Source organism: Oncorhynchus keta, chromosome 4, assembly GCF_023373465.1.
Source record: "Oncorhynchus keta strain PuntledgeMale-10-30-2019 chromosome 4, Oket_V2, whole genome shotgun sequence".
Lineage (NCBI taxonomy): Eukaryota > Metazoa > Chordata > Actinopteri > Salmoniformes > Salmonidae > Oncorhynchus > Oncorhynchus keta.
The window spans coordinates 48021465-48042897 of NC_068424.1; the positions used below are offsets into that span (position 1 = coordinate 48021465).

General features: G+C 44.5%; 1 protein-coding gene across 1 annotated transcript; it reads right to left on the reverse strand.

Annotated features, from left to right (window-relative positions):
- Nucleotides 1-9131: 9131 nt before the first annotated feature.
- Nucleotides 9132-17676, reverse strand: LOC118376407 (histamine H2 receptor-like). The gene is made up of 4 exons (XM_052508020.1): nucleotides 16674-17676; nucleotides 13390-13558; nucleotides 13162-13279; nucleotides 9132-12971 (listed from the first exon to the last, which is right to left on the reverse strand). Exons 1-3 carry the CDS (start codon nucleotides 17656-17658, stop codon nucleotides 13270-13272), a joined length of 1164 nt encoding a protein of 387 aa, XP_052363980.1. The 5' UTR covers nucleotides 17659-17676; the 3' UTR covers nucleotides 9132-12971; nucleotides 13162-13269.
- Between the last annotated feature and the right edge of the window lie 3757 nt (nucleotides 17677-21433).

Sequence of the window (21433 nt, forward strand, 5' to 3'; positions counted from 1 at the left end):
AGTGAGAGAGAGGTAGTATGTTACTGAGAGAGATAGTATGTCAATGAGTGAGAGAGAGGTAGTATGTTTGTCAGCGAGAGGTAGTATGTAAGTGAGTGAGAGGTAGTATGTTAATGAGAGAGATAGTATGTTAGTGATCATGGAGCTCTATTTCTCTATTGATTTCCCATTATTTATCAGAGGTAGTCCCTGGTGCGTCATTAGTGTGTATCAGAGAGAGAAGGAGAAACTAATACCAGTCACTCACACCAGCACAGGGCTATCAGCTTACCCTCCCTCAGGGCAGGGAGGAGGAGAGTGTGTGTGTGTGTGTGCGTTCGTGTCTATGTGGTATGGGTTAACAGATGGGTCTGGATACTGTTGGTAGTGGAGCAGTGGAGAGAATCATTTTCCTGTTGAACCCACACACTTTTCTCCTCTTTTTACTTCTCATTCCATTGTAGTTCTTTGCCGTCTGCCTTTTTAACCATGTAAAGAGAGAGAGAAAAAGGGAGAGATAGAGAAAAAGGGAGAGATAGAAAGAGAGAGATAGAGAGAGAAAAAGGGAGAGAGAGAGAATAAGGGAGAGAGAGAGAGAGAGAGAGAAAAAGGGAGAAAAAGGGAGAAAAAGAAGGAAAAAGATAGAGAGAAAAAGGGAGAGAGAGAGAGAGAAAAAGGGAGAGAGAGAGAAGGAAAAAGAGAGAGAGAAAAAGGGAGAGAGAAAGAGAGAGAAAGAGGGAGAGAGAAAGGGAGAAAGAGAGAGAAAGAGGGAGAGAGAGAGAGAAAGAGGGATAGAGAACGGCAGAGGTAAGTAGGTTTCCTAGTCTCACCTGGCCTGGTGGGATTTTCCCTCTCCCTCCCTGTGGATTCAAAAGGATGGCTGTATAAGTGAATTTGGAGTGAACATCATTCATCATATTCATTTTACACCCATGTGATTATAGTACCCCCTCTCTCTACACACACACACACACACACACACACACACACACACACACACACACACACACACACACACACACACACACACACACACACACACACACACACACACACACACACACACACACACACACACACACACACACACACACGGATGGGGGTGACCCAGGCCTGCCTCCCCTGCTGACCCCCAATCTGTTCCCCAACCTCTCACCACCAGAGACCGGGGCACACCAGGAGAGTGAGATATACACACACACACACACACACACACACACACACACACACACACACACACACACACACACACACACACACACACACACACACACACACACACACACACACACACACACACACACACACACACACACACACACACACACACACACAAGCTTATGAGCATGTGTAATTCTGTGTGTGTGTGTGTGTGGTTTTTGGCATACAACACATGTGTGCGTTCTGATGGATATTTTCTCGGACAGGACCATGTGTGTGGACAGAGTGTGTGTGTGGACGGGGAGTCTGTGTGTGTGCGTGTGTGTGTGTGTGTCCGTACCCTCTGCCCCCTCCCACTGGTGTTAATTGATTCTCAGTGCACTCGGCTGATTGGTGTGAGGACCCCTAGGGGTGGGGAGAGTATCCAGCTGCCCCCTCCCCATCTCTGTGACCCCCCCCACACACACACACACACACCCTCAACCATTGATACTGTACACACACTGAAACACAGTCTTCAATGGGGATCTCCCACTGCAGTGAAAAGGAGGTTGGCTGACACAGTTCAGCAGATTGTGCTACAAACCGAGAGAGAGAGAGAGAGAGAGAGAGAGAGAGAGAGAGAGAGAGAGAGAGAGAGAGAGAGAGAGAGAGAGAGAGAGAGAGAGAGAGAGAGAGAGAGAGAGAGAGAGAGAGAGAGAGAGAGAGAGAGAGAGAGAGAGAGAGAGAGAGAGAGAGAGAGAGAGAGAGAGAAAGAGAGAGATTGTATTGGACCATTCAGGTTCTTCATGAATAACTTACCAGAGATGTGTGTGTGCTCTCACCTGTGTGTGTGCCTGTGTGTTTGTGTGTGTGTGTGTGTGTGTTTGTGAAGATGAATGTGTGGTTATTAATTTCCAGCAGTGCCCTCTGGGTGAGATGTTATTATAAGTCTGATTACCACTAATCTCTTATTAATTGCCATCAGCTATTACACAATGGCCATATATCCGGCTGATTTGTGTAATGAATTTAGCAATGTGCATTTTTTAATAGCTGCAGGTGGCTCATCAGTCTGTATGCTAATGCAAAAGTTTTGTCTTTGTGTGTGTGTTTGTGTGTCTGTGTGTGTGTCCGTTAGGCTTGGGCAGTATACTGTATATACCATATACCGGGGTATTTGGAAATAGGCACAGGATGGTTTTTCAATACCGTCAATACCGTTGAAACTATTTTTTATATTTTTTAAAAATAAATGTGAATATTTGTAGCCACTTTTTAATTAAATACCCACAGTCAACTTGTGCAATGCTGTATTCCTCATTTCACCTGTCACATCATTTTAAAATGATGAAACTTACTAGTTGTCCCCAGTCATGTGGTGTTTGTTTACAAGCACACAACGATGAGAGACCAGAGCCTTGTGAGTCACTCACTGTTGTGCAGCACGAGCCAGGTGATCGAGTTACAGTATGGAATTTACAGCTAAATCTTTTGCCAGCTAAATCTTTTATAACTTTTTAAAATGTGCTAAATGCTCTGCAGTTGTGCATTTGGTCTGCTAATTTAGCAGCTAGTTAGCTATCTAGCTAGTGGTTAGCTTCTTCCAAAATCAAGCTTCGCTTGGTATCAGCAGAGAATCCCCTCCTGGATTAAGAGCTTTGCTGTCTAATATTTGTTTTTTTGTTGTTAGCAGCATTTTTGAGTAAATTTTATAACATTATGAACTGGGATGTCTGTCCTGCAAATAGTTTAGGTCAGAGACAGTATAACATTTTCACAATGCACTTGATAGCATTTAGTTAGCATTCTCTATGGGATTTTACATGTACTTTTTAGCATTGCTAACCTTTGGATTACAGAGGCTCAGTGGGGTTTGAAAATAGTGCCCCTTGTGTTCAGGGTCTGTATTACTGAAAATCCCGGGATGGCACAAGGTCAGTATGACAATCTGGGTACTACCCAAGCCTAGTTGGGGCGGCAGCGTAGCCTAGTGGTTAGAGCGTTGGACTAGTAACCAGAAGGTTGCGACTTCAAACCCCCGAGCTGACAAGGTACAAATCTGTCGTTCTGCCCCTGAACAGGCAGTTAACCCACTGTTCCCAGGCCGTCATTGAAAATAAGAATGTGTTCTTAACTGACTTGCCTGGTTAAATAAAGGTAAAATTAAAAAATTTAAAAAGTCTGTGTTTATGTTTGTTTGCGTGTGTGTAGCCTACGTGTGTGAGAGGAAGGGGACATTAAAGAACAAGTATAAAGACACTAAACTTGTTTTCTTTGTTTTTTAAAGTCTTGACTTTAAACATGGTTGAAATGACCAGTGTTGTTGGATAATGCAGAATCCCAATCTCTAACACAGAGAAGCCCTCTGGACAGTGATAGCTCATCGTTCCAGTGATTTAATCACATGCTGGAATGTATGAGTAGAATAGAGAGAAAGAGAAAGAGAGAGAGAGAGAAAGAGAGAGAGAGAGAGAGAGAACAAGAGAGAGAGAGAGAACAAGAGAGAGAGGAATGTGTAGAGAGATAGTTGTGAGAGAGGGAGAAAGGGAGGGAAGAAGAGAGAACAAGAGAAAGATTGATAAGTAGAGAGATAGAGTGTGAGAGAAAGAGAATGGGAGAGAGATAGTGAGAGAGGAAGATATAGGCTTGGCTTTGCTGTGATAAATAGCCCAGGCTCTCTCTATTGCATTAGCCCGGCTAACCGATAGATTGCAGTCCGAATGGGCAGAGACACATACAATAGGTTTCTCATATAAAGTTGCATATTAAATTCCTTCACAGGACTGCACCCTGTAAGCATGTTTCAGGGAAAAAGGAAAGAGAGACAGATAATAGTGGAAAGAGAGGGGGAGAGAGAGAGAAAAAGGCTGATTTAGGAAAAAAGAGAGGAAAAAGAAAGGAAGAGAGACTGAGATAGAGAAGCACAGGGTGGGAGGGTGAGGGGAGAAAATATTGTGTCTGTAACTTTCTTTCTTTGTACATCTTGTACATACCGGTATGTGTGTTTTGTGTTCTCTCTAAACAGCTATGTGTGTTCCTCGCTGTTCTGTGTTATTGCGAACAACCTCTTAATTGCTTTCTAACTCATTAAGATGCTGATGTTTTAATAGTAATTAATCCATCATTTGTCCATATGCAAATATGGACCATAGAGAGTTCTTCTCCAAACAGTATCTGTCCCTTAATCCAGTGTTAATGCAGAACCCTAGTGGAAGGAGACAATGTGAAGCTGCTTCACTCTTAATTGCTTACTAACTACATTTAATTACACGGCTATGACTGTGGGAGTTGGCTCATCAGAAAAAAATAGCTTCTTGAAGTTGATTGGAGTTCAACTAAACAATCCATCCTTCTAAATCTTTCAAGGGAATCCATCCTAAATGTTTTGGAAGATATTTAACTTGGTGTTTGTAAATGTTCAACAAATTATGGTGGCAAGTGTGAATTGTGCTACATAACTCCACTATCTGATCTTTGCCTATGTCCCAATCTGTCTTTTTGTCTGGTCTCCTTTCGTTCTCTCTCTCCCTCAGTCCCCCCGTGCTCTCCACCCCTCCTCTCTCCAGATCTTATTAACTCATTAACTTTTTTCATTATTTTTAATAAAAGATGAGTTATGACTCCAGCCTCTCTGGGGCGCCGTATCCTTCCTCTTTCACTGTCTTTCACTTCCACTGCTCTCCTCCTCTCGTCCCACTCTTCTCCTGCTCTCCTCCCCTCGTCCCACTCTTCTCCTGCTCTCCTCCCCTCGTCCCACTCTTCTCCTGCTCTCCTCCCCTCGTCCCACTCTTCTCCTGCTCTCCTCCCCTCGTCCCACTCTTCTCCTGCTCTCCTCCCCTCGTCCCACTCTTCTCCTGCTCTCCCCTCCCCACTCTTCCCCTGCTTCTCCTGCCCACTCTTCTCCTGCTCTCCTCCCCTCGTCCCACTCTTCTCCTGCTCTCCTCCCCCCACTCCTGTCCCACTCTTCTCCTGCTCTCCTCCCCTCGTCCCACTCTTCTCCTGCTCTCCTCCCCTCGTCCCACTCTTCTCCTGCTCTCCTCCCCTCGTCCCACTCTTCTCCTGCTCTCCTCCCCTCGTCCCACTCTTCTCCTGCTCTCCTCCCCTCGTCCCACTCTTCTCCTGCTCTCCTCCCCTCGTCCCACTCTTCTCCTGCTCTCCTCCCCTCGTCCCTTCTCTTCTCCTGCTCTCCTCCCCTCATCCCACTCTTCTCCTGCTCTCCTCCCCTCGTCCCACTCTTCTCCTGCTCTCCTCCCCTCGTCCCACTCTTCTCCTGCTCTCCTCCCCTCGTCCCACTCTTCTCCTGCTCTCCTCCCCTCGTCCCACTCTTCTCCTGCTCTCCTCCCCTCGTCCCACTCTTCTCCTGCTCTCCTCCCCTCGTCCCACTCTTCTCCTGCTCTCCTCCCCTCGTCCCACTCTTCTCCTGCTCTCCTCCCCTCGTCCCACTCTTCTCCTGCTCTCCTCCCCTCGTCCCACTCTTCTCCTGCTCTCCTCCTCTCGTCCCACTCTTCTCCTGCTCTCCCCCTCCCCTCGTCCCACTCTTCTCCCTGCTCTCCTCCCCTCCCCACTCTTCTCCTGTCCCTCCCCTCGTCCCACTCTTCTCCTGCTCTCCTCCCCTCGTCCCACCCTTCTCCTGCTCTCCTCCCCTCGTCCCACTCTTCTCCTGCTCTCCTCCCCTCGTCCCACTCTTCTCCTGCTCTCCTCCCCTCGTCCCACTCTTCTCCTGCTCTCCTCCCCTCGTCCCACTCTTCTCCTGCTCTCCTCCCCTCGTCCCACTCTTCTCCTGCTCTCCTCCCCTCGTCCCACTCTTCTCCTGCTCTCCTCCCCTCGTCCCACTCTTCTCCTGCTCTCCTCCCCTCGTCCCACTCTTCTCCTGCTCTCCTCCTCTCGTCCCACTCTTCTCCTGCCCTCCTCCCCTCGTCCCACTCTTCTCCTGCTCTCCTCCCCTCGTCCCACTCTTCTCCTGCTCTCCTCCTCTCGTCCCACTCTTCTCCTGCTCTCCTCCCCTCGTCCCACTCTTCTCCTGCTCTCCTCCCCTCGTCCCACTCTTCTCCTGGTCTCATCTGCTTCTTCCTCTAAGGCCCAGATTCGATCAGATCAAGCATTAAACCGGCGATAGCAGACACCCGTTTTGTGGATGTTTTTGGCGGTGTCAGAGGTGGAATTGCGCTGGAGTCGTCAAATCGGTGAGCAGCCGCAAAGTCATAAACCCCGCCTATTCCCACAATTTCTCTTTTTAAAGGGGAATTGCACTCACTGATTTGGCCTTTTTTACTTTAGTGTTTCTCCTCATGGAATGCTGACGGCCATGTCAGAAGCCAAACTAGAGTTGGTACAGCCAAGAGGCACCCATCTGTTAGAACGTTGCCCCCCCCCCCACACTCAATCACAACAAACAATCAAAACTAGCTAGTTCAATAACTACAGGCAGATGTATGGTGATGTGCTGGCGGAAGCTTTCAACGGGTCAGTATCCTACAGAGTAACACGAGAAGAATGCAGTTGCTGAATTTATGTAGGTATTCTAAGCTACGTGATTCGATAGTTTTCAAATGTAGTAACAGGTCCATGTGGGATAAACAACCCTTTACATAATACCATAGAAGCAGTGTTGTGCCAATATAACTAATGTGCACTTTTCCCATTTAATTGACATTCCCAGCTAGGTAACTAGTTAGTTAGGTAGTTAGCCAGCTAGTTAGGTAACGAACGTCAGCTATGCTAGCAATGATAGTGATAATGATTATGAAAATGTACAAAACCAGATACTTAATCAGCAGTCTATGGTCTAGCTACCAGTATACTCACCAGCATTAGGGACCAATGGATTCCAACCACCTATTCCGTCCGCATGGCAGGGTACTAAGGGTCCTTTCGCAGGGCATGCAAACCCGAGTTGGCTGTGGTCAAGCCCGATAGAGATTTTCAGTCTCAAGCGGCCGTGATCCTTTGGGGGCAGATGAAACAAAGGAGCCCCAATCATGAAGCGAAGCAAAAGGGGCCGAGGTGCGATTTGCACATGGAGGTTGGCAAAAGGGGGCATGAATTGTTGACATAATTGTAATCCAAACCCAACCTTAATTTACTCATTACTCCAAACTTTAGACGAGACTGACTTAATGACCAAAAATGATTCTATTTACACTTTGTAGTCAATTTTGGCATTTAAAAAATGTTTCTGACTCATATCGATGCTAACCCTAACCCTAACCCTAACCCTAACCCTAACCCTAACCCACATAGGCTGTTTTTAAAGGGATTAGTTGGTGTTTAGGGTCAGACGCTCTTTTAAAATCTGATTTTAAACCTATCCCTAACCTTAACCCTAACGTTAACCACACTGCTAATCTTATGCTTAACCCTAATCTTTAAAAAAATGAACCATGTATTTTTACGATTATAGTCAATTTTGACTTTGTGGCTGTGGTCACTAGTGACATCCCTCCTCTGGAGATCATTGTCACAGAAGCCACACCCGCCTCACTCTCGTTAGAAGATCAGAACAAGGAAGTGCAGGCTATATAGAAATTAATAGGGAGTGAATGTTATTTACAGTATTATAAGGGTTACATGGAGAATATCGGACCTCTCTGAAATGAAAATGGATGACCCTCCCGTATACCCAAAATAATAATTAAAACACAAAGTGGAAAGCAGAGAACATGTCTACTGTTTACCCTCACTTCTTGGACAGACCAGGGCCTAAGATATGCCATTTTAAAAACGCTTCTTTGTCCTGTAAGCGTTTCATGGTAATGCAGGAATTTTTATAGCACACGTGGCTGCAGACCAGAAGGCTGTGGGCTTGCAGACCACCGTGGACAAGAGGAGGGGTGGAAATATCTCCTTCATAGTAAATTAATCTATCATTGTATTTGCAGGTCCGAGAAGAAAATGGCTTTTCATTAACACTCTATGTCATTTTACGGATTAGAGGAATCTTTTTTAATACCACACAAATGACTGAAATCACAGAGAGATAGGCCTATGTGCCCATCTATTCATATTTCTCCAATGTCAAATCGGTGTGTCTTGTTTGCAACGAAACAGTCCCTGTTTGCAAATAACAAAATCTGAGACATCATTAGGAATCTGAGCATGGTACTTTCAAAAGTTAGGCCTACCTTTCCCCCTCAGACAGAGTAAGCCTACCAACGCAGAAAAAACGTACGCTTTAATTAACTACTGGCTACTCTTCTTCTGTGGCTTAACCCAACGAGGGAAGGTCACAAGTGTTTCCCTAAAAGCTGTCTGGGTTTAAACATCTTCTATTGTGAAGAAAGTGAATAGCTTAATCTATTGACAGTGAGAGAATTAGATTACTTCCCAAGCCAAGTCATGTTTTTGTCTCCTCGGCTATAGAACATTGTAGCTCAGCCTCTGAATGCCAAAGAAATGAAACAGTGATATTCTCATATGCACTGGAGTCACAACAGCTTGTTTTTAGCATAAAGCATTGCGGACCGAAGCGCTGTTATAAATCACTTTATATTTTCGGATCCGTTTTATTTTCTTAAAAAGCTTAACCTAACAAGGAGTATTTAGGTCTGTGCAGGTCTATGGCATACCCTCTCATACTCCCACAATTCCAGTCTTGGTTTTCACTTACCTTCACGGAGGTAGGCTATATAAAGAGTGCATGGTGGGTAGAGGAATTGACTGACAAAATCTATAGATGTAGAAGCCTATAGCCTAATTTCGTCTGTCAAACAGGTAGGCCTACCTTATGTGCTTAAATAGGAAGAAATAGGCTCCAACACAAAGCCCTCCTGTTGTTCGTGAAGTGTAAAATAAAGACGGTTGAAATGCCTTCTCAGCACCACAAATGCTTCTTCAAGTTTCAGCACCACAATGTAAGTTACTCAAATCTGCCTTTTTGTGAGGTAGAGGTCGACCGATTATGATTTTTCAACGCCGATACCGATACGATTATTGGAGGACCAAAAAAAGCCGATACGATTAACCGGCCTATTGCTATTTATTTATTTGTAATAATGACAATTACAACAATACTGAATGAACACTTTTATTTTAACATAATATAATACATCAATCAAATCAATTTAGCCTCAAATAAATAATGAAACATGTTCAATTTGGTTTAAATAATGCAAAAACAAAGTGTTGGAGAAGAAATTAAAAGTACAATATGTGCCATATAAAAAAGCTTACGTTTAAGTTCCTCGCTCAGAACATGAGAACATATGAAAGCTGGTGGTTCCTTTTAACATGAGTCTTCAATATTCCCAGGTAAGAAGTTTTAGGTTGAGGTTGTTATAGGAATTATAGGACTATTTCTCTCTATACCATTTGTATTTCTTATACCTTTGACTATTGGATGTTCTTATAGGCACTTTAGTATTGCCAGTGTAACAGTATAGCTTCCGTCCCTTCCCTCACCCTTACCTGGGATCAAACCAGGAACACATCGACAACAGCCACCCTCGAAGCAGCATTACCCATGCAGAGCAAGGGGAACAACTACTCCAAGTCTCAGAGCGAGTGACGTTTGTAACGCTATTAGCGCGCACCCCGCTAACTAGCTAGCCATTTCACATCGGTTACACCAGCCTAATCTCGGGAGTTGATAGGCTTGAAGTCATAAACAGCTCAATGCTTGAAGCATTGCGAAGAGCTGCTGGCAAAACGCACAAAAGTGCTGTTTGAATGAATGCTTACGAGCCTGCTGGTGCCTACCACCGCTCAGTCAGACTGCTCTATCAAATATTAAATCATAGACTTAATTATAACATAATAACACACAGAAATATGAGCCTTAGGTCATTAATATGGTCAAATCCGGAAACTATCATTTCGAAAATAAAATATTTATTCTTTGAGTGAAATACGGAACCGTTCCGTATTTTATCTAACGGGTGGCATCCATAAGTCTAAATATTCCTGTTACATTGCACAACCTTCAATGTTATGTCATAATTACGCAAAATTCTGGCAAATTAGTTCGCAACGAGCCAGGCAGCCCAAACTGTTGCATATACCCTGACTCTGTGTGCAATGAACGCAAGAGAAGTGACACAATTTCCCTAGTTTAATATTGCCTGCTAACATTAATTTCTTTTAACTAAATATGCTGATTTAAACATATATACTTCTGTGTATTGATTTTAGGAAAGGCATTGATTCGTGCAACGATTGTGCTATTTTCGCAAATGTGCTTTTGTTAAATCATCCCTCGTTTGGCGAAGTTGGCTGTCTTTGTTAGGAAGAAATAGTCTTCACAGTTCGCAACGAGCCAGGCGGCCCAAACTGCTGCATATACCCTGACTCTGTTGCACAGAACGCAAGAGAAGTGACACAATTTACCTAGTTAAAAGAAATTCCTGTTAGCAGGCAATATTAACTAAATATGCAGGTTTAAAATATATATACTTGTGTATTGATTTTAAGAAAGGCGTTGATGTTTATGGCTAGGTGCACATTGGTGCAACGACAGTGCTTGCTTCGCGAATGTGCTTGTTAAATCACCCGTTTGGCGAAGTAGGCTGTGATTCAATGGTAAATTAACAGGCACCGCATTGATTATATGCAACGCAGGACAAGTTAGATAAACTAGTAATATCATCAACCATGTGTAGTTAACTCGTGATTATGTTAAGATTGTTTTTTATAAGATACGTCTAATGCTAGCTAGCACCTTACCTTGGCTTCTTACGGCACTCGCATAACAGGTAGTCAGCCTGCCACGCAGTTTCCTCGTGGAGTGCAATGTAATCGGCCATGATCGGTGTCCAAAAATGCTGATTACCGATTGTTATGAAAACTTGAAATCGGCCCTAATTAATCGGCAATTCCGATGAATCAGTTAAACTCTATTGTGAGGTCAATAACGCTGATAAATAATCCTACATCATGGGCAAGAAACACACATCTATATTTAGCTTTATCAGCAACTCCTTCTAAAACACTGAGACATATTAACATTTCATCAATTACAAAGGACATGACCCTCCCCTGGACTAGATGTAAAAGCACTATACCCTCCTCTTTAAGACTTCTGAGTGGCGCAGCGGTCCCTGGTTTGAATCCAGGCTTCAATCCATCTCTTACTCAAATCCTAATGAGGTGTACCTTACAACTCAAGTTCCGGTGTTGAAACTTGTAAACAAGGCTGCATGGAATTTCTGTTAATGCAACTCCATGAACTTTGGCAATGTTCACTTTAGGTGTAATGCCGGGAGCCACTTGTGGATTTGACAGCTCTAAAGTAGTTCCAACTTTGACACACCAAAACAACGGCTATGCAGATGTTGGCTAAAGCGGATCTGATTGAATAAAGCCCTAAGACCCAAACTGACCTCCATATTGTAGTTAAGAACAGGCACTCGTATCTGCCCATTCCCCTCACTTACCTTTTTTTCAATATAACTTAGTTTATTCTAATCAAGAATGGTCTATTTTATTTTGGGTAGATGTTTGCTATGTCAAATTATCCTTACTGTATAGCTGTCTCTGTAGACCTAGCTATGAGGTTAGCACTAGCCTACTAGCATACCCGCTAATTCTTAAACAGTGTATTTCTTAAAGGTATTTCAGTGCCAGCTCAATGCTGCTTCTGTAAGCGACAGGAGGTTAATGTGTGCAGACCCGTGTGGCGGTAGGCCACGGATGGTTTCTTGGAACTGATGGCTTTTATGGTTGTCTGTAGATGGAGTACAACTCCTTTGAATAAGGTTAGGAAAAGCTCAAATGCTACAGTTGTCCCCGACGCGACAACTGTAGCATTTGAGCTTTTTCTAACCTTATTCAAATTCTCCTAACCTGCTATTTTAATGTTCCTAACCTGCTGCGTTAGTTCTCATAACCTGCTGCGTCAAGTCACTTCCATCTAGCCACAATCGTATAAGCCATCAGTTGTGAGAAACTATTAGTACCAGTACACCGGCAGGTTGGGCCTAAGCGACTGGCTGTTGATGTGTGCAGACCAGCAATATGCCACATTTCTTTACAAACTAAAAACCTCTGTTAATTTGTCCTAAAAAACAAGTTATGTTCCTTTTTTTTCAAGAACTTGACTTTTATTTTTCACCCTTTTTGTACAAGGTTCTGATTAGGCTACCATGAGAGAGCTCACGAAGCAAATAAATGCTATACTATTATTAGAATCCTTGACTACTGTGGTAAATACCATTTATTGCACCACTCCACCCCCGCCATTCAGTACCATCCCTGGATGTAGGGGGCATACCTTCACAACCTTACAAGAACAGAGATGGCACTCTGGTTAGAAATGACAAATATTGGATTCCAAGACTTTTTGGGACATGTTTTAGTCGAGTACATGTACACACACACATACATGTATTTCAACATCATAGAGGACACATATACAGTAGCTGCACAATCATAAAATTCCTCATAAAGATGAAACACTGTCAAATAATGTTTTTTTTTATTTTTCTTTCTCTCAGAAGACTGATTATTTTGATATAAATTAAATAATTGCTAAGCGTCTAGTCTCCTTGTCAGGTTGTGGTATCATATTCCATTGGTTGGGGGCAAAGTATCTGCTACATTTGAAGCCCTCAGGTTCATACGACTAACAGCAGTGGTTAGAGTCCACTACCAAGCTGGGAAGAGAGTTTTAGTCTTTCTGTCTCTCTGTCCATCCCGTGATATTTCTTTCCAGGTATCAGTGTTCGAGAACAAAGTGACTCGTGGCTTTCCCCAGTCACTGCTCATTGGTTGAAGGGATAGAAATAGACTCTGATAAAACATTTTTGGTTGGAAGTCCTCTGTATCCTTGTTCTGGATTGCCTGTGATATTTTGGATGAGTTCCTTCACATTCGTAGCCTGCTCTCCTTTCTGGAGATGGCCAAATAGTCCCTGTGTCCTGGAGGAGAACATAGAGTAGTGGTTCACTTTTATGAACATTTTATTGGAAAGGAAAAAGGCGCAACGTTTTCTCACCGTAAAAAAAAACAACTTCTTATGTTATTTGTGTAACTATTACAAGATTTAAGTTTTGGCTTTCATCCATGGCCTTCTTACGAACTCATGAATAACTTCAGGGTGTGTCTTACTTGTCAGTGATGTGATTGACCCCTGGGCTAGGTGTGTGGGTCAGGCTGGCTGGGCTCAGCATACATGACTGGTGGGACACTGAGTCCTCCTCACAGTTAGATGCAGGGTCAGCAGGATCTGACACACAGGACACAGAATGGTATAAGGTATCAACTGTTTAATAATACAGATGATTATACAGAGAGTTTTGTGCTTTTTTTTTTAGCTCAGTAGTGATCTCCCATTACCTGCCGTTGCCGTTGGCGACAGCGGCCCCGTTGCTGTGCTGAGGAGACGGCGTGGCCGTTCCTCTGCTGACTTCCTGTAGCATCATACCTGTCTCACTTGGCCCCGCCCTGCAGGAAGAGGTGTGTCCACACAGCAGATCCACCTCCCCTCCACATACTTTCCCCCCACCTGAGAGGGATATAAGACCAGAAGACAAGAATTGTATATTCTGTCCACACAGTCTCACTATTTACTGAGTCTGTAATAAATTAAATTGATTTTTATTTGGATTTCATGTAATGGACATACACAAAATAGTCCAAATTGGTGAAGTGAAAAAAAAAAATGGAAAAGTGGTGCATATGTATTCACTCCCTTTGCTATGAAGCCCCTAAATAAGATCTGGTGCAACCAATTACCTTCAGAAGTCACATAATTAGTTAAATAAAGTCCACCTGTGTGCAATCTAAGTGTCACATGATCTCAGTATATATACACCTGTTCTGAAAGGCCCCAGAGTCTGCAACACCACTAAGCAAGGGTCACCAACAAGCAAGCGGCACCATGAAGACCAAGGACTCTCCAAATAGGTCAGGGACAAAGTTGTGGAGAAGTACAGATCAGGATTGGGTTATATAAAAATATCGTAAACTTTGAACATCCCACGGAGTACAATTAAATCCATTATTAAAAAATGGAAAGAACATGGCACCACAACAAACCTGCCAAGAGAGGGCCACCCACAAAAACTCATGGACCAGGCAAGGAGGGCATTAATCAGAGAGGCAAGAAAGAGACCAAAGATAACCCTGATGGAGCTGCAAAACTCCACAGCGGAGATTGGAGTCTCTGTCCATAGGACCACTTTAAGCCATACACTCCACAGAGCTGGGCTTTACGGAAGAGTGGCCAGAATAAAGCCATTGCTTAAAGAAAATAATAAGCTAACACATTTGGTGTTCACCATAAGGCATGTGGGAGACTCCCCAAACATATGGAAGAAGGTACTCTGGTCAGATGAGACTAAAATGGAGCTTTATGGCCATCAAGGAAAACGCTATGTCTGGTGCAAACCCAACCCCTCTCATCTCTCCGAGAACACCATCCCCACACTGAAGATTGGTGGTGGCAGCATCATGCTGTGAGGATATTTTTCATCGGCAGGGACTGTGAAATTGGTCAGAATTGAAGGAATGATGGATGGCGCTAAATACAGGGAAATTCTTGAGGGAAACCTGTTTCAGTCTTCCAGAGATTTGAGACTGGGACGGAGGTTCACCTTCCAGCAGGACAATGACCCTAAGCATACAGCTAAAGCAACACTCAAGTGGTTTAAGGGGAAACATTTAAATGTCTTGGAATGGCCTAGTCAAAGCTGAGACCTCAATCCAATTGAAAATCTGTGGTATGACTTAAAGATTGCTGTACACCAGCGGAACCCATCCAACTGGAAGGAGCTGGAGCAGTTTTGCCTTGAGGAATGGGCAAATATCCCAGTGGCTAGATGTGCCAAGCTTATATAGAGACACACGCCAAGAAACTTGCAGCTGGAATTGCTGCAAAAGGTGTCTCTACAAAGTATTGACTTTGGGTGGGTGAATAGTTATGCACGCTCAAGTTTTCTGTTCTTGTTTATGTCACAATAAAAAATATTTTGCATCTTCAAAGTGGTAGGCATATTGTATAAATCAAATGATACCCCCCAAATTAATTTTAATTTCAGGTTGTAAGGCAACAAAATAGGAAAAATGCCAAGGGGATGAATACTTTTGCAAGCCACTGTAGCACTCTCGTCGGTAGCCATGGACTTATTTGAAAGGCTGGTCATGGCTCACATCAACACCATCATCCCGGAAACCCTAGACCCACTCCAATTCGTGTACCGCCCCAACAGATGTACAGATGACGCAATCTGAAATACACTCCACACAGCCCTATCCCAACTGGACAAAAGGTACACCTATGTGAGAATGCTGTTCGTTGACTACATAGTGCCCACGAAGCTCATCACTAAACTGGGACTGTATACTGGACTTCCTGGCGGACCACCCCCAGGTGGTAAGGGTAGGCAGCAACACATCTGCCATGCTGATCCTCAACACTGGGGTCCCTCAGGGGTGTGTAATTAGTCTCCTCCTGTACTCACTGTTCACCCATAACTGCATTGCCAAACAAGACTCCAACACCATCATTAAGTTTGCTTACGACACCGGAGTGGTAGGCCTGATCACTGACAACGATGAGATAGCCTATAGGGAGGAGGTCAGAGAACTGGCAGTATAGTTCCAGGACAACAACCTCTCCCTCAATGTGAGCAAGACAAAGGAGCTGATCGTCGACGACAGGAAAAGGTGGGCCGAACAGGCCCCCATTAACATCGACAGGGCTGTGGTGGAGCGGGTAGAGAGTTTCGAACTCCTTGGTGTCCACATCACAGATAAACTATCATGGTCCAAACACACCAAGACAGTCATGAAGAGGGCACGACAAAACCGTTTCCCCCTCAGGACACTGAAAAGATTTGGTATGGGTCCCCAGATCCTCTACAGCTGCATCGAGAGCATTCTGACCGGTTGTTTCACCGCCTGGTCTGGCAACTGCTCGGCATCTGACCATAAGGCGCTAAAGAGGGTAGTGCGTACTGCCCAGTACATCACTGGGGCAAGCTTCCTGCCATCCAGGACCTATATAATAGGCGATGTCAGAGGAAAGCCCATAAAATTGTCAGAGACTCCAGTCTCCTAAGTCATATACTGTTCTCTCTGCTACCACACTGCAAGCGGAATTGGAGTTCCAAGTCTAGGACCAAACAGCTTCTAACCCCAAGACATAAGACTACTGAACAATTAATCAAATGGCCACTGGACTATTTACATTGACCTGAACCCCCCCATTTGTTTTGTACACTGCTGCTACTCAGTGTTTATTATCTACTTCACCCCTACCTACATATACAAATTACCTCAACTAACTTGTACCTCTGCACACTGACTCGGTACCGGTACCCACTGTATATAGCCTTGTTATTGTTATTTTATTGTGTTACTTTTTATTATTATTTTTTACTTTAGTTTATTTGGTAAATATTTTCTTAACTCTTCTTGAACTGCACTGTTGGTTAAGGGCTTGTATGTAAGCATTTCACGGTAAGGTCTGCACTTGTATTTGGCGCATGTGACAAATAAAGTTTGATGTGATGTGATTTGATTTGATTAGGCACCAGAAAAAAAAGGCTTTTGGAGTTCTGAGTTATTGTTTATGTTCCTTCCCAGTGTACGTTGTCTTTTCCCTTGTTCCTTTTTACCTGTCATGAATGTGTTGGGGCATGGTGGCCGGCCCCTCCCCTTGCCGTAGCCGTAGTAACCACAGCGCAGCAGGCGGGCGTAGGCGGACCTAAAGTCTCTGTTGAGGGCAGCGTAGAGCAAAGGGTTCAGAGCTGAGTTGATGTACCCCAGCCACTGCACCACTGGGAAGGCTGCTGGGTAGTTCTGCTTCTTCAGACCCATAATGGTAAACAGGGTGAAGTAGGGCAGCCAGCACACCACGAACACCCCGATCACTGCTGCTAGAGTCACTGTGGCTTTGTGTTCCCGTAGAGCCACCGCTGTTACCGAGGTGAGTTGACGAGGGGCTGACGAGGAGCCGTTGTTGTTGTTGAGTCTGGGGCGCGCGTGGATGATGCGCCTGGCCTGCGCCCGAGCAATGCGAAGAATACGGTGGTAGGTCCAGCACATGATCAGCAGGGGGAGGTAGAAGGTTAAGGAGGAGTCCACGACAGTGTACGATGGGTTCAGCTCAAAGTTACACTCTGTCATGTTGTCCCCCTGGCCGCGATTCTGCACGTTGCCGTCCACCGTGTTCCATCCCAGGTGGATTGGCAGGAATGACACTGCTAGCGACACCGCCCACACCAACGCCATAGCAAAGGCAACTCGCCTCGGCAACACTAGTGAGGAGTATCTAAGGGGCGCGGTCACGGCCAGGTAGCGGTCCAGGCTAATGGCCAATAGCGTGAGGATGGAGGCGGTGCACAACATAACATCCAATGAGATGTAGATGTTGCAGATGGTCGGCCCCAGAGGCCAATCGCTGAGCTGGAGGAGGGCGGAGAAAGGCAGGACAAGCATGCCAAGCAGCAGGTCAGTGATGGCGAGGGAGACGATGAAACAGTTGGTGAGGCAGCGGAGACGTCGTGTGGCGCAGACGGCCAGACAAACCAGGACGTTACCACACACTGTCAGCAGGATGAGCAGGGACAGGAAAACACCGAGTATCACCATAGACAGCATCCTCACTGGAGTCCCAGTCCCAACCCTAACCCCTCCCTACACCCAGTCCCAACCCTAACCCCTCCCTTACACCCAGTCCCAACCCTAACCCCTCCCTTACACCCAGTCCCAACCCTAACCCCTGCCCTACAACAACTCAGTCCGGACTAGTGGATAAATCCTTTAGAGAAGCTTCATCTGGGTGTGGCTGTATCCATACTGATGTGCGTGGATGGAGATTCATCTGTGTGTTTGAGCTATTTTCCTTGGTATGTTTGTGTATATTTGATATATATGTATATGTCCAATTGCATTGGTTTCTGGATGGAGAGGTCAGTGTATCACAGGTCCTCTGAGTGAAGGGGCGATGAGGAGTCCGATGGTTGGTCCAGTATGTGACGATGGGCTGTAGAACACCGCCCTCTGTTGGTGACTGGTCCACACTGCTCCATGTTATCCATATCACTCAGCTTTCTTTCGCATTCAGGTCACAACTTCATCTAAAAACACAGAGCAACAGAAAGTCAGTCAGCCCCAAAAACAAAGTAACATGGCCGCTATACTGCAAGGAGATACTTTACTGAGCTACTTACAAGTGCAAGTACTTCCACTATCAGAAAATAGGAAGCAAATTTAAGCAAATGGCAGCAGACGAATATTGCTCACTTACTAAGCTATCAAGATTAGTGAGATGGAAAATGAGGGCAGCAGTTGCACATGTCTAGTGGTGGAATATTCAATAAGAGAGACTGATAAGATAACCTGTGTGTGTGTGCGTGTGTCTGTGAATGTGCGTCAGTAAGTCGCAAGGGGTGTTTGCTCTCCCTCCCTCTTCTGCTTAAATGGACATTTGGGACATGCTCCAGGTTCGGAATGTAGAAGTCTAATCACTCAAACAGTATATCATTTACCACCACATGGCTAGAGTGGTAGAGGGTATGGGGGAGGGATAGAAATGGGGGAGGGCAAGGGTGGTGGAGAGGAGGGTGGAGCGAGAGTGAAAGGGGAGAGATGAAGAAATAGGTAGAAAGACAAAAAGATATGAAGAGATTATGTTTGCCTTGACTCTGAGCACATATGGAAAGGCACTACATTGAAGACTCATCTCTTCAGACAGACTTATTTCTCAGATCCCCCAAACACACACGCATTCTCACCATAACATTTACCTCTACCAATCACACACACACACACACACACACACGCTCTCTCTCAGATTCTATGTTTTACTGGAGGACTCTTGGCAAAGCTTCTTTCCCATAGTGTATGTCCATATCTGGGCAGCCTCCAATGTCTATTGCTGTCCTGACAGACCCCCACGGCAGACTGCCTTCCCACAGACAAGGCACAAAGGGGTGTGTCTGTATGTCTGTTTGACTCACAGTCTGTGAGAAAGCATACAGTGCCTTCAGAAAGACTCCTTGGATTTTTCCACATTTTGTTACGGTACAGCCTTATTCTGAAATTGATTAAATAAATAAAAATCCTCAGCAATCTACACACAATACTTCATAATAATAAATAATGACAAAGCGAAGACAGTTTTCTTTAAGAATTTTGCTAATTTATTACAACTTTAAAACAGAAATACCATATTTACATAAGTATTCAGACCCTTTGCTATGAGACTCAGAATTGAGCTCAGGTGCATCCTGTTTCCATTGATCATCCTTGAGATGTTTCTACAACTTGATTGGAGTCCCACCTGGGGGAAATTCAATTGATTGGACTTGATTTGGAATGGCACACACCTGTCTATATAAGGTCCTACAGTTGTCAGTGCATGTCAGAGCAAACACCAAGCCATGAGGTAGACTTAATTGTCATTAGAGCTCTAAGACAGGATTGTGTTGAGGCACAGATCTGGGGAAGGGTGCCCAAAATAATTCTGCAGCATTGAAGGTCCCCATGAACACAGTGGTCTCCGTCATTCTTAAATGGAAGAAGTTTGGAACCACCAAGACTCTTCCTAGAGCTGGCCACCCGGCCAAACTGAGCAATCTGAGGAGAAGGGCCTTGATCAGGGAGGTGACCAAGAAACCGATGGTCACTCTCACACAGCTCTAGAGTTCCTCTGTGGAGATGGGAGAACCTTCCAGAAGGACAACCATCTCTGCAGCACTTCACAAATCAGGCCTTTATTGTAGAGTGGCCGGATGGAAGCCACTCCTCAGTAAAAGGCACATGACAGCCCGCTTTGAGTTTGCCAAAAGGCACCTAAAGACTATCAGACCATGAGAACAAGATTCTCTGATCTGATGAAACCAAGATTGGAGGAAACCTGGCACCATCCCTACGTGAAATCATGGTGGTGGCAGCATCATGCTGTGGGGATGTTTTTCAGCGGCAGGGACTCGGAGACTAGCCAGGATCGAGGCAAAGATGAATGGAGCAAAGTACAGAGAGATCGTTAATGAAAACCTGCTCCAGAGCGCTCAGGACCTCAGACTGGGGTGAAGTTTCACCTTTCAACAGGACAACAACCCTAAGCACACAGCCAAGACAATGCAGGAGTGGCTTTGGGACAGGTCTCTGAATGTCCTTGAGTTGCCCAGACAGAATCCGGACTTGAACACGATCAAACATCTCTGGAGAGGCCTGAAAATATCTGTGGAGCAAATCTCACCATCCAACCTGACAGAGCTTGCGAGGATCTGCAGAGAAGAATGCGAGAAACTCCCCAAATACAGCTGTGCCAAGCTTGTAGCATCATATGCAAGAAGACTTGAGGCTGTAATCGCTACCAAAGGTGCTTCAACAAAGTACGGGTAAAGGGTCTGAATACTTATGTAAAAGTGATATTTCAGTTTTTTAATTGTAATAAATTAACAATACATAATAAAATAACATATTATTAATAATAAAAACAGTTTTTGCTTTGTCATTATAGGGTATTGTGTGTAGATTGATGAAAAAAACAACATTTCATGCATTTTAGAATAAGGCTGTAACCTCAGAAAATGTGGGAAAAGTCAAGTGGTCTGAATACTTTCCGTAGTCACTGTATATCTGAGATACTGTACCTACTGCATTCCTCATCCTCCACATACAGTACAACCCTCGTTCTGCCAGTCACATTCTGCTGAAGGTCCCCAAAGAACACACGTCCCTGTCGCTCCTCTTTTCAGTTCGCTGCAGCTAGCGACTGGAACGAGCTGCAACAAACACTCAAACTGGACAGTTTTATCTTCATCTTTTTCTTCAAAGACTCAATAATGGACACTCTTACTGACAGTTGTGGTATATTGTTGTGTCTACCTTCTTGCCTTTGTGCTGTCATTGTAAATACGAATTTGTTCTTAAACTGACTTGCCTAGTTAAATAAAGTGTCATTAAAATAAATGAATACAAATACATATTCAGTACATCTGTGTGTTCAAAGAACTATTGTGTTCACGTTTCTCTATGTGTATTTCTGAATTGATTTGACTTCGGTATCTTATCGGTGTGTGTTGGAATTTGAGAGAGAAAGTGTATGATATGATTGTCTCAAATATGAACACAACACCTCAATACAATGTAGAACCAGGAACAGAAATAGGCCTTGGTTCACTCCCGACCTGACTGCCCTTGACCAGCGCAAAACATCCTGTGGCATACTGCATTAGCGTTGAATATCCCCCTAGATATGCAACTTTTCAGGGAAGTTGGGAACCAATATACACAGGCAGTTAGGAAAGCAAAGGCTAGCTTTTTCAAACAGAAATTTGCATCCTGTAGCACAAACTCTAAAATGTTCTGGGACACTGTGAAGTCCATGGAGAATATGAGCATCTCCTCCCAGCTGCCCACTGCA

Bases quoted from the DNA above. Each gene is read 5' to 3' on its own strand.
- LOC118376407 (XM_052508020.1), bottom strand. From the start codon at position 17,658: ATGCTGTCTATGGTGATACTCGGTGTTTTCCTGTCCCTGCTCATCCTG. The intron at 13,559-16,673 runs GTAAAAAGGAAC...TATCCCTCTCAG, and splicing joins CCCCAACACATTCATGACAG to GTGGGGGGAAAGTATGTGGA.